The sequence below is a fragment of the Cardiocondyla obscurior genome, linkage group LG06, assembly GCF_019399895.1.
Source record: "Cardiocondyla obscurior isolate alpha-2009 linkage group LG06, Cobs3.1, whole genome shotgun sequence".
In the NCBI taxonomy this organism is placed as follows: Eukaryota; Metazoa; Arthropoda; class Insecta; order Hymenoptera; family Formicidae; genus Cardiocondyla; species Cardiocondyla obscurior.
Window position 1 is genome coordinate 7,117,962 of NC_091869.1, and position 13,516 is coordinate 7,131,477.

Genomic DNA, 13,516 nt, shown 5'->3' on the forward strand with positions numbered 1-13,516 from the left:
TTATCGTTATTGCCTTCGCCTTGCCGACACAGCGGCGCGCGCCCGGATATTAAAATGTAATAGAATAAAGGGGAGCGCCGAACGAATGCATGTACCGCGATCGTTGTTAAAGCGTCCGACGTTTTGTCGAAGCGTTTAACGATCCGGGCAACGGTGTACGCTTTTAATTCCGTATTTACACGATGGTAACGCGCGCGACGGGATGAATGGCAATTCGAAAAATCTGTACGATAATAGGTTACAGTAATAGCCAAGCTTGATATTTATTCGTTCCCTTTGCGAGAATCTCGATACGCTTTCGTTCGCGACGGCAACATGTAATCGAACCACTAATAACTGTGAAATCGAAGAGAGAATTTTGTCAGACGCGATGAAGAGCGCGACGTTGAAAAGTCTTGCCGTAGGGTTTGTAATTTTTGGAAAATATTCGCGATCGCGCCGTCAAGAGCTTAGAGAAACGCTCTGTAGCCGCAACATCAGAATACGGTTGCGTGAAGTTTTAATTAGACGCCATAGCTAAGAATAACACGGCCCTCGGTCTACGGGGTGAATGAGATCGCGGGCTGTTTTACATGCGCAAGCGAGAGAACGGGTTATGGAACCAGAAAGGAGTCCATTCCCACCGGTCGTACCAATTATTCTACCGGCTCTTTCGCGGCGTATTTACGAGAGCAGCCTCGAAAGAGAATATTCAGGCGTATTTTCATTCGACCCGTCTCTTATTGTGGAAAGTAGGACTTACCCCCGGAGACGAGGCACTGCAGTCTCATGTCGCCACCTTCTTCGTAAGGGCCGGCCACCGCGGGGACAGTCTTGCCGCGTTCGTCGATAATGTTCGGCTTTTGTGGCGGTACTGTAACAGAAAAAAAAAATTTAATAGAATACTAATCTTCTAAAGAATAAGTAACTTTGAACGCATAAAATAAAGAGCGGAGTAATTATCTTGGACCGTTAATATTTGCAGAATTTTAAAGAAAAATTATAAATAATTTTAATTAATAATAAAATAATAAAGCTTTTCTTTTATATTTTAAGATCGACAAGTATTTAAGTATGCGCCGTGTGTCGTTTAGCAATGCAAAAAATCAAAAATTTATATAGAAAATATTGATAAGCTGACAAGAATTATATTGGACCGAAATAACTTTGCTTTCAATTTATTATTGCGTTTGTATCCCGCGATTCTATTTTGTATATTAACAATACTTTTCATTTGCTAAACATATAAAATATGTGTATAATACACTCCAATTACAAACTCATGGATGGATTCGAGCCGTCTAGCCTCGTGTATATTATACGTCAATCTAAAATGTAACAATATTATCTTTTATAACATTAACGTATATCGGTCGACGATAGATTATGTATTATACTGCGCCGCGTAATTATAATTGACGCGATGCGCGAATCAAGTTTTCATTTTCACGAGTTAATTTCTCGTCGCGAGTTTATCGCAGTGGAAAAACTGCTTGTATAAGAGATAACGTTATTTCGAGCCTCGACCGCTTTTTGGCGTGCGCACTCCAATCGAGATACAACGCCCGGCCGATCGTTGGAGCGGTTTCGAGTTTGACCGCCTCTGACACCACTACGAGCTATTTAAGCGCAGATAGGAAACTTTCCTATCTGTATGTAAGTCAGCGGCGTCCGGGGAGGAGTAATTCACGATACCCGTGCCACGCGAATAGTCGAACAAGCAGGTGTTACAGGTAACCGCTGGAAACTCGTGCGGACGAGCCGGGCACGAAGGTGCGATCCGGGATAGCGCTTTGACGAAAATTTTGCCCCGATATCCGCGAGACGAAGAACGTAAGCAATACAGGGGGGCCTTGGGGTAGGTCGCGTCCCGCCACCGTCGCATTTTCGGTGCGTTAATGATGCACGCTAATTAACAGAGTTTAAATTTTGCGCGCTGTTTTTCCCGTACCACTTCGGGTTTTGCGGAAGAAACGACAGGAGCGTTCTTCGTAATTGGATCGGTATCAGCCACGATCCTTCCGAGATAGCTCGCAACCTCTTATTATGTTGGTAATTCGTACACCTACCGCGCGGCAATAAAGCATTTTGCGTGCAAGGAAACGGCGCGCCGCCGAGGTATCAAAAGGGCACGTAAGGGGAGTCGCGCGGGAATCCTTCGGTCGTGTATAGTTCGTTCCGACATGCGGATGGGTGGAAGGGTCGGTCTATCGTGGCGTGTAAACGCTGGCAATTGAATATCGGAAATAGCGGCGTGTCGGAACGTCAGAAGGTGAGTGGCGAGCGTATTGCCTCGAAGATAGGCTGCAGTCGCGGTCGGGATGTCGGATGTCCGTCCAAACGAAACCGGCTGCCCTATGAAAATTCACGATAGCGAGGAGCGGGAGTTTTGGATAAATCGATGGTAACCCGACCTGATTCCGCGTCGCTGGAACAGCTTTTAATCTTCCAGCATTTTCAATTTTAACCGAAACCTCTGAAACCCGGACGTTTTTGCGAAGCATTTTACGTTGGATTGAATTTTATAATTTCTGAAGTGTTAAATAATAAAGTTTCTTTTTTTTTTTTTTTTTTGTACCTCGTGTCGCTGCGAACGATGTTTTTCATCATTATCATGCGTAATTGAGAACGTGACCTTAGAGGACATTAGCTTTTACATATCTCGGGCCAAAGTTCATCTGTTCCCTCTCATAATTATTCACACGTACGCATACACGTGGACGGTGTCCGCAGGACAAATTGAACCGGCGAATCGAATGGGAAATAAACTGGATTAACACGGATGCGCAAAGTTAAGCCGTCGGTCACGATATCATGCAAGTGAGAAAGCCTCGACGTGAAAACGTTACTCGATACCATCCGGAAATAACGACGAGTGAAGCACCTCTGAAAATAGGATTACCCGCACCCTCTATATTTCGTATCGAGTGTAATCGATATATTAGCGGATCCTTCGGTATTAACCGCAATCTCTCTTTCTCCTGCATACACATGCTAAATATCAGCTTAACATACGACTACGTACGCAAACTAAATTATCAAAACGCGTGCTGGGAAGGTACTTGACCTCTCGCGTTTGCAGGCGACGCGGATTGCGCCGTGGATAACGGTCGGATAATTGATTACGCGAGAACGTAATAAACTGGGCTGTGTTCTCGCGCTTTTAACTTAATACGTTATTATAGTATCGAATGATCCGGCGTCTTATCGCCGGTCGCTGAGGAAGCTGATTAGAAAATGTAATCCTCGACACCGCAACAGATAGAGAATTACGCATTTGCGGAAACGTTATCTTAACTCGTGGCAGGAGAATTTCGTCTACAAAATTAAGATTCTTTCACAGAGTATATTTAATTCTTAGATCGATGGAGCAATTAAACTTGTGTCATGAAATTTTTATTTATATTACAATGACTCTATTCTCGTGAAACGATGTAATGCGTTTTATTAATTTCTGCGAAGCTTGAGAAATGGTCTTGCGCTGGCGAGCTGCTACCATTGTTCATGAACTTTGTGGAAGAACGGGACATTTCCAACGAACATTTTCGCGTGACAAATGACACGGTGGAATTTAACGGGTTAATTTGTAGCACCTAAGTTTCACATCGGCGCGACTTGATGTGTCCTCGCAGATCACGTTTGGAACGTGACACGGGAGAGAAATTGTTAGAGCGTATCGCTCGCTAATATAAGTATTTCGATAATATAATACAAAGGTACGTTACGACAGAGGCAAAAAAACCGAAATTATTCCTGCGCTGCTTTAAACGGTATTTTAATATTTTCTTCGCAGAAATTTCTAACGTTGATATTTGACGTTCATCTAAGTTCGTTCATAAGTAAAAATATAACTTAGCACTTGTTCGTTTCTCCTGCATATTTTACCTAAAATTCGATACAATTTTTATCAAAAAGATAAAAGTTGAATTAAGTATGTTATTGATTAACTATGCGCACGTCAAATACCTATCAAGCTATTGGAACGGAGTGCATGTATAATCTTGGTAAAAAACTGAACGAATGTTTAATTGATCACGGCCGGCTATTGTCTCGACGTCAGGTAATTTATATAAAAAGGTTTTATCTGTTAATGTAATGGTAAGATTTCCCCAGGGACTATCCGTATTACTAGTTTTTTTGAAGGGGTACTGCGCGAAGTGAACGCCCAGTAAATTGAGGAATCATGTAACGAAGTCCTTTTCCTGGAGAAATGCGCTTTGCACGGAAAAGTATCCTTTGCCGAAAGAAATGTCCAATTCCGAGGTGGACGTTGCTTTTATAAAATCTCTTGTCTTTTCTTTCCGAGATACATTAAGTTTCGAGGTGTATAGTCGACGTTTTAAACGGAGATCAAACGTTCTTTGTAACAGATAAATGGTGTTGCGTCAACGACTATAAGAAAGAAGAGTAAAAGAAACATAAATTGTAATATAAAGGATTCTTTCTTACAAAGACTTTCTTACGGAGTAAGAGAAAAAGAAAGAGAAAAATAAAATGCGTGCTGTAGATATATATTTAGAAAACAACCAGCAAAATATATAATTACATTGCATTACATCTAATAAAAGTCACGTGATGGATCGTTGATTTTTCTGAGCGGCGAGGAAAAAAGCAAAAACCGACGTCATCTTTGTAATAAAAATAATTTCATAAAAATTAAAGTAAAATTCAGCAGAAATTACACGCGTTTAGGAGTCGAATAAGTAACGTGTAAAACAACGTAATGTTGGAACGTTGATTTTGCCAGATGAAACGCGGATATATATCACGACGCCTCGTTAATTGCACAGAGAAAATGCATTGAAGCTTAATTCTCGGGTCCGGTATAATAATAGTTGATTTTAACGTACGAGAAGTTAAGAAATACGAATGATGCAGCACGAAAAATGCGAGGCAGCGAACGAGGCAACGAGGATTGCGTGCTCAACTATCTTAACTATGTGAAACTGACTAGCGGAATTTGCTTGCACATTGTTTTCCGCCGAGTATGAATTTTCACGAGTGGCAGCGTAATGGAATTGTATCAAAGTTCTGTTGAAAATAATCGATAAATATTACGTCGCTGGTAATAACGGTAAAGCCTCGTTTTAATATTCTTTAATGATCGCGATATGAAGTTATTCGTTATTAGATACACAAATCTGTTTTAAAATATATCAAACAAAATTACATTAATACGTGAAATGCAATTTATTCGTGCGATCATTCGAGTTAATCGATTCACGTCGCGCTATCTAAAATATTGACACGGTGCTCTGCGCATGACGGTTGAATCAATGATATGCTGGCGTGAAAGTGAACATTGAAGCGTGATGAAAGTTTCGGCGATTGCCGCAGAATAAATAACGAAAATAAAAAAGATATAAATTATGTTAAATGAGATCAGGTCTTTTTAATCGCATAGAAAACCGAATTAATTAATAAATTAAAGTTTTATTATTTATGTAAATTTTGTAAATGTATTTAACTTTCGGTTCTCAATGATGTTCATACAAGTTACTTAAATTATTAAAAAAAAAAAAATGTAGAAGCTAAGAATGACACATTGACATTTTTTAAAGGAAAATTTAACAGATTTAGACTATCGCGCGAATTAAACTATTAAACGAGATATACGAACCTATCACCGTCAATTGAATTCTGGAGTTTCTTGTCGGACTTGTGGTAAAATCCACCCGGCACCTGAATTCACCTTCGTCCTGCTCCTGTACGTGGTTAACGCTTAAAGTTGCTGGTTCCGTTGTTGGCCTGAATAACGCCCGATCGCTGAGATAGTCCTTATCCTGCCAGTGCAATGGTTTTTCTGACTGCTTTCCGCGCACGTCATAACTGAAACAGATTTCATTTTCCCTTACTTACTTTAAATTCTTCACATTGTACGCGAAATACCAGACTTATCTTATCTATTTTAATTTAAATCTTTAATTTACTCAGTCGTACACATTGCAGTCAAATATCCGTCTTTGTCGTTGCTGTATATAAATTTATAAAAATAGTTTTTTTACAAGAAATAATTCCGAAAGGATATATGTCGCTTTACATTTTTTTTGCTATAGTGCGTCGAGAGTAGCGTGGATCACGATGAAAAATAAAGTGAAACAAATGCAAAACTTCAGAACTAATATCGCGACAGGAAGAGAATTTCGTTAACTCTCCATTTTTTTAATGCACCGAACGCCTCGCGCATATTTGATATAGATGACAAAGTTGGATAATAAAGAACGCGCGCGATATAGTAGAAGAGTATAATTTCGTTAATTAATTAAATACGATATGAATCCGCTTTTGGGAGATAAATTTCACATTTAAAATTATTTCAACTTTATTGTTGGCGCTAAAAAAATTGTAATATATTTAATTGAATACAAAGTTCGTCTCTCTCCTACGTAAATCGCATTATATTATTCTTGTCGCGCGAGATAATATCAGTAACAATATTATTTCAAACATTTTTTAGGAGATCTTATAATTTCGCGGCGAAGATAATGTCAGAAAAATAAATATCAGAATTGATTTTGCGTTCGAACAAATGTTGGCTGTCAATTATACGCAAAAGCAGCACAACAAAGATTACGAATTGCGTTGCATAATTTTTTTTTTTTTTTTTTACATGCTAATTAAGAATGTATCGGTCCAGCTGATCGTTTTCGCCACACTCGGGCGATCGGTTTTACAAGTGAGCTGCAACCGTTCCGAAGCTTCACCGCAGATCGCCTCGCAATGCGATCTTCCCTCGCATACCTCGCTACCCCTGAGACATCGGGCGAGCATCGAATTTGCGGAAATACCACGAGTACCTCGTCTGGTACCAGATTCGGCCACGCGTAGAGTCGAAACGGGATGACCGGAGCGAAACCGGGAGGGCCGGCCAGGGGAGGGAATGGTCGCGAAGGGATGAACGCGGTTAGGGCGTCGGCAGAAGGGAAGGGAGGGAAGGTAGTTGCGGCAGCGGGTGTACATTCCTCCGGTGTATTACCGGAGCCGCCAGCTGGCAAAGCGTATACCTACCGCGCGCGATTGCATGCCCTCCGTGTATGCTGGACCGAACAACAACAACCCCCTTCGCCACCGGTACTTCCGTGGACTACGCGGCGCGCATTCTCCCGTTGGTTGCATCCGAACACGTATGCGACGTAACACGTGTACGGGCACGTTTACACATGCGCTCGCGCGCATTTCAGTGAGCGGAGGTAGCGGCGGACGAAAGTTAACCGAAACGGGAAAGTTGGCGCTACGCAATGGCGCGAGCGGACGATATAGAGCGAGAAACCACCCTTCCGTGCACGATCGCGGGCAACGGTCGAGCACGAGGATTCCAAACAACCGTCTGTTGGGGATAGACCGACCGAAATGCTTACTTATACAGCCCGGTACGCCCGCCGTGCCTGCAAATTGCACCGCACGTAGCACGTCGTTCGAAAGTTACGGAGCGCCGTAAGGATAGTGCGCAAGCGGGTCAAGGGATAGCGTATATTACCCCTTGAATTTGTCAGGAGTACTTATGTACGCAACGATGGTTTTAGCTACATTGGCGTGGCAGGACTTTTCAATGTTCATTCTTCGTATTTCTCTTTAATCTACCCGATACTTGCACTTTAAGAAATTTTATGGTAAACGAATATACAATGTAAAGAAATATTTATAATAGAAATCTTCTGCAAGAAAATAATGGCAAAAGTATACTAAAATTAGTCTAGTTAACCATAAAAAAAGAAATACATTCTTGCGTGGAAAAAGTGAGAAATTAATATCAATTAATGGACGAGAAGTAATCGCTGTAATTAATACAGATGTAATATTTTTTGTACAGAAATTCGTAATACACGTAAGAGATGAATGCTTGATTATAGATATTGCAATGCATCGTGACGTCGTGTTAACGGCGTTGTATATGATACAGGGTATAACAGATTAGTGGTCGGACGTCCGTATCGGGACGTGGTTATGCCTGTCACAAGCCAGGGCGACCAATTATAGCTCAACATCTCGTGGCTCTCCATCAGAATGCACTATGTAACGTTTCCAGTTGCGCATGTACGCCGCGATTGTGCAAGAAAGTTGGCCGAGAGTTTGAGATCAATCCCTCGTATAAGCAAAATACAGAGAGTTGTGGGAATCGTGATGGTATGGAGGGACAAACCGCGTTTAAGCAAAATAGATTTTGTACCACTAAATGTTTTCCTCCCTCTCTCTTTTTCTCTCTTTTTCTCTTGCTCTTTTTCTCTCTGTATAAGTACGATCGTTATCCATTCGAAGAGAGACTAACAATAGATAATATTTTTTAATTAAAAAAAAAAAAAAATTAAGCCTTACGTGTCTTTACAAATTTTTTATTTAAATCTTTATCGCGCTTAAAATGAGACCACGTGATAACTTCGTCGTACATACAGGTGTACGGCACACTTTATACGCTTCGGAATATAAAATCAGTATGAACAGAGGAGACACGATAGCCACATAGCGTGTGATTACGGCGTGCAGTAAAAAGAAACAAGCGTACGTTACAACCCCGACGAACGTTTAACAGCGTGTCACGCACGATCGCTTATTTGTATAACAATTTACGTTAGATTTATGCTTGTACCGGACGCCTCCTGCATTTCATTCTCGAATCAATACTTTTTGCAACGGAGATTTAATGCCGAGTATAAATTAAAACGTTTCAATATTACGTCCGTCAAAATTATCGGTGGCGGAATTAGCTCATTATAAGAAAGTTTGGCGAAATATGCCGCGACAACTTACTCCCGAGAGGTTTTCCCCGTTTGAATTCAAGTCGACGGGAGGTCGACTGCGGCACCGGGCGCATTTTCCCCAAGAAAACCGTGTATGGTTCTTTAAAGCTGTAAATTCTAATTTTCAAGACGCCGGAAGTTTATGGCGCAGTACGCGCCATCGGCTCCGCGTGAAGTTTAAGCATCGCCGCGCGGCGTTACAAAAATGCGCGACTATTTAATGCGTATAAATTTAGTATAGCACGCGCGGCAAGAACTTCCGGCGGCGGAAAGTGGAGTCTGTTTGCGCGCGGCATTTCCGAAACTACCGTGAAAGTTTTGAGCTGACGTAGGAGAAGGTAGAGGGGGGGGGAGGGGGCGAAAGGGTGCAGTTTGCAATGGTACAGCAACGGCGTTGGACCGGATCGAGCAGTAGCTCTGTGGTGCCTTGTCGTAAATTCCTACAAATGCTGTAACAGGTCGGCTCGCTACGACGACGCCCTGACGCCCCGACGCCCCTCGTTCGTCGTTATTACGGCGCTGTACGTCGTTATGAATTTTATGATCCCGCGCGATATAAGTAATGTTGGAATTTATAATATCGCGCTTTTGAAAGGACCCCGCGCGGCCCTCGCGAAAATTCGTCCGCGCGATCATTATGCGGTTGAAAATTTTTGGGTTACACAGCAAACCGCTAATGAAAAGATTGCGCGTGCCATTCGACATTAATGAGAAGCTTCCATTCGAGCCGCCGGCTCTTCCGCAGCGCTTTACAAAACAGAGCGCGCTTATTTTCTAATTCATACTCTCTATACTCCCGGACTGTGTGTAAACTCGTTAGAAAATTTAGAGTAGCACTCATTAAAATTTATCTTTAATTAATTAAAAAGCAGTTAGTTTTGTCTATATAACAAAGTATCTATATTTTAAAAGGTTATCACATACATATATTCACAGTATTGTTTTTACAGAAAGACAAATATACTTTTTTTTACTTTTTTTATTAATATGAGATATAAAAATTAATATTACAGGATCAAAGATCTTTTCTATTTTAGGTCAATAATACCAAAAATATAATTAATACTTTAAGAAAATTTAATGAGCTCCGTTGAACATTTTTTTACGACAGGGAAAATAACGTTACGTATAATAACGATGTTGCATCGTGCAGCGAGGTGAAGTATCTATTAAATCAAGGCAAGGTAATCCGACCTTGTTCGAAATTACATTTCTCCCGTGTAAATCGTATTATTAGCCTGCAGTGAGACATACATACATATATCTGTCTCGATATGCCGCGATCCGGCGAGGGCCAGTTCCGTCAAAGCCGCTTGATCCCATCCGGAGGTATTAACCGGAAATCGTCGACAGATGCGTCCGGCCGGTTGGGTCGTAGACTCGCGCGCGGATTAATAACCGAAGATCCCTCGAGTTAATTAGCGCTTCAGCTTAATACGAAATGCCATCACGGCACGTGTCGCGATAACTCGCGGTCCCCGAGCCGCCGGCATTTGCAGCCGGTCGGAAGTCCGTTTTCTCTCTCTCTCTCTCTCTCTCTCTCTCTCTCTCTCTCTCTCTCTCTCTCTCTCTCTCTCTCTCTCTCTCTCTCTTGCCCTTTCCCTTTCTTGCTCGCTCTCTCATTTCTCTGGTCGCATGGGTTTGCGGCGTGCGCACCGATTCCGCACGCGTTGCACCGCACGGACATTGGACGTGACGATCGTGCATTCTCAGTGCGTGGCTGGTCGGTGCATAAAGGACGTGGCGGGTCTGCTGTCCGTTGTACCCGTACACCGGAAGCCAATCCGATAGAATGCGCGGACAATGAGGAGGGCTTCTCTACCGGAGGAAGCTGGCCGGCATCGCGCCGTCGGCTTCGACGCGCCCCATTGATTGGTACGCGCACGTACAGCCGGCTCCCTTTGTACCCTACCTTGCCGCTTGCGCAAGGTGCATTCACCTTGGTCATATTACGGTTTAATTGAAGTTGATGCCAGCCGCGTATAAAGGCCCGGACGACGATATATCGCGCTCAGGGATCTTGGGAAATGTAATTCGCGAGATTAAAGTGGAACGCGGGTCAAAGGGGATGTTAATCATTTTTAGTGCCGAACTCGATGTCCCAAATTGTCCCACTCTTTTTTTCGTACGCTCTCGAACTCAATCGCGGCGACCACGCCGATCAAACCAAGATTTCGCGCATGCAAGAAAACGCGAATTTCCGCGGCTACTTTTCTGCATGCGTGGTGCGAACGGATAAAACGTCTCCGGGTTCGCGTGCGCAAAGTGAAAGACGTTACGCGTATAGTAATATGTAAATTTTTTATTACCCCAAGTAATAAAATCTTAAACGCTCGTCGACGTTATTTCAATTTTTGTATAACTTAGTCCGTCTAATATTTGCGAGTTTTTATTATTTATACGGGATATTATTTGTCGCGATAACGATGGTCCATCAATGTAAAAAAAATTTTCACTAACGATTGAATACCGCATCGTTCAATATATGAAAAGCCGATTAAATCGAAAAGGTCAATGAATCAATTTAATCGAAATAGTGGAAAATACGATTGTCTTTTCGATTATCCGAATAATTCGATTTTGGAAACTGAACGGTTTTCTGACCAGTTATCAATCGAGTAATGGCCGCCTCTAAAAACAAATTCGGTAGAGCGTGAATAAATCCGTAACGAAGCGCCCATTTAAATTTTCATTAAGAACACGTTGCGCCTGCAAATTTATCACATTCCTACTATTAGTTCTCGTGTAATGCAACGTCAGCGGCAGACGATTCTCCTTCAATAAAGTCGGCGAGCTTAAAAACGCACGGTACAACAGTAACATAATTAAACGGGAGAAACAATTTCAGCAAAAAACGCGCGCTCTTGTATAATTCCGCGCGTGATGCATGACCCTGAAAAATTGGCAAATTTTTTTTTTTTTGAACGTAATTATTTTCCTGACGGCGGCCGGCGGCTTTGAAGCTCAAGATCTCATTAGTTTTCATTTAAATCCGCCCGCCCCTCCGCCTCCCCCGCGAGATGTACGGGCCGGTCGCGCGGGCGGAGTGGCCGTTCCCGCGTCCGGAGCCATTATTCTTGAAACATCCCTTCGGCGAGCTCGTAAAAATTGATCCTTATCGCGGGAGAGCCACGTTCCGGCGCGGTGCTACCGGATATTCAATTAAAGCGGCCCGTTCAAACGTCCGTACGCGTGAATATACGGCGCGCTTGGATGTGCAGACAGTCAACGGTCTATCCTGGCATCGCGCACGCATGCCGCCGCACACAACCCGCGTCTCTTATCGATTTCGGTGATATCGGCGGCTCGCGTTTGCCCCGCGCGCCGGTCTACGGCAATTTCCGCGTTCTCGTATCCATTTGAATAGCTAGGATAACTTTGGGAGCTAACGTCGACGGAGAGAGTGCATTACTCGCGCGCTCACTCGCGCGATCGGTATTTTGGTGCTCTCTCGGCCGAACTACTTCCGATCGAGAGGGTGGAGGGTGAGCGCGGGTGCTGCAGTCGGGGTGGGCCTTGGAATTCATCGACTGCCGAGGCGCGTTAAGCGTATCGCTTCCGCTCATCTGGAAACAGCCTCGATATAAATCGAGGCCATTTCTACCGAAATGAACTCGTTGCGCTCCGAATTCCGTACATATTTCTCGCACGTCTTCTTCGGAGATTCATATTTTTGTGAGATCGCTCGATCGGGTATGTGTTCTGCCGCCGCCCCTCCCCACGCCACGCTAGGGAGAAGTATTGCGGATAATCGCGCGTCAAAAGCTAGTTTTACGGGGGCGCATCCACTGCGAAAGCGAGATAACGCAATTTCGAGGAAAATGCCGTGATTTCAAGTATTAATAAAGATTCTGACTATTATTAATATACGAACGGTATGTTATCAGGAAATTGTGTATGTATAATTTAGTCCGATAGCAAATTAAAAATCAAATTTAAATCAGGAACGAAAATAAATATTACTAGAGTGAAATGGAAATAAAGTTTAGTCAGTAAATTATAAAATGTGCTACTTTTAATTTTATTACGTATAAAAAAAAGAATAAAAAGCGTATATATGGTGGAAAAAAAAATTTTTAAAGCTATGCGGCTATCATTAGAAGCACATTAAAATCTATCAGACATGCAAACGTGCTATAACCACAGTCGCGAGATAGGCACCGTTCGCGATGCCAATCTGAAAGGGGCGGAAGCATAAAGACCGCTTTTAAGCATATTGACATTTAAGGATGTTGCACGCCGCGCACGTGATCCGGCATTAACAACGCCGCGTTGAATTTTAATTCGCTGGTCAGTCAGATAAAGTGCTTCGATTTTTCCCCGTGATTTCCGCGCGCGAAACGACGAACAGGCGTTTAACCGTACTTGACTGCGAAGCTGCCGGGGCTGCTTGGTAAACGTCGAGAAATTTCAATTAAACCCAGTATTGGATGCCACCGCTGCCTTCGATCAAGGAGGTCCTATTGACCGTCCGTTGTGTCTCAGGCCAATCGCATTTGCTGTGTGAGCATTTAAAGTCGATGCGCGCCCGAAGGAACACGGCGAATCCAACCAAGTTTTCGACGACCTCTCCGAGAAAGGATTCAAGTTCGCTCTCCAGCGCTCGCTAGCTCGCGTGATTTTGCAAACAGCTGGCAAACCGAGATTTCTTCCGGTATAATTCTCCAGTTACTCACGTATAGTGCCTATCGCTGAAACGAGGTGAGATTCAGAGACAGTGCACCGCCCGTATATAAACTATGTAACGCGCGACAATTCTCTTCAGGACAATTTCGAGCATTCGCGTGTTGTCGGAGTGTCGT

General features: G+C 43.0%; 1 protein-coding gene across 4 annotated transcripts in view; it reads right to left on the reverse strand.

Moving 5' to 3' along the window:
• LOC139103462 (synaptogenesis protein syg-1) overlaps nt 1–13,516 on the reverse strand; it is a 256,134-nt gene that overhangs the window by 40,081 nt on the left and 202,537 nt on the right. For all 4 annotated transcript variants that reach the window (XM_070658153.1, XM_070658155.1, XM_070658154.1 and 1 more), the window contains 2 exons: nt 5,600–5,808; nt 743–853 (listed from right to left, as the gene is read on the reverse strand). In XM_070658153.1, coding sequence (XP_070514254.1) covers nt 743–853; nt 5,600–5,808 — 320 coding nt within the window. The remainder of the gene's footprint in view (nt 1–742; nt 854–5,599; nt 5,809–13,516) is intronic.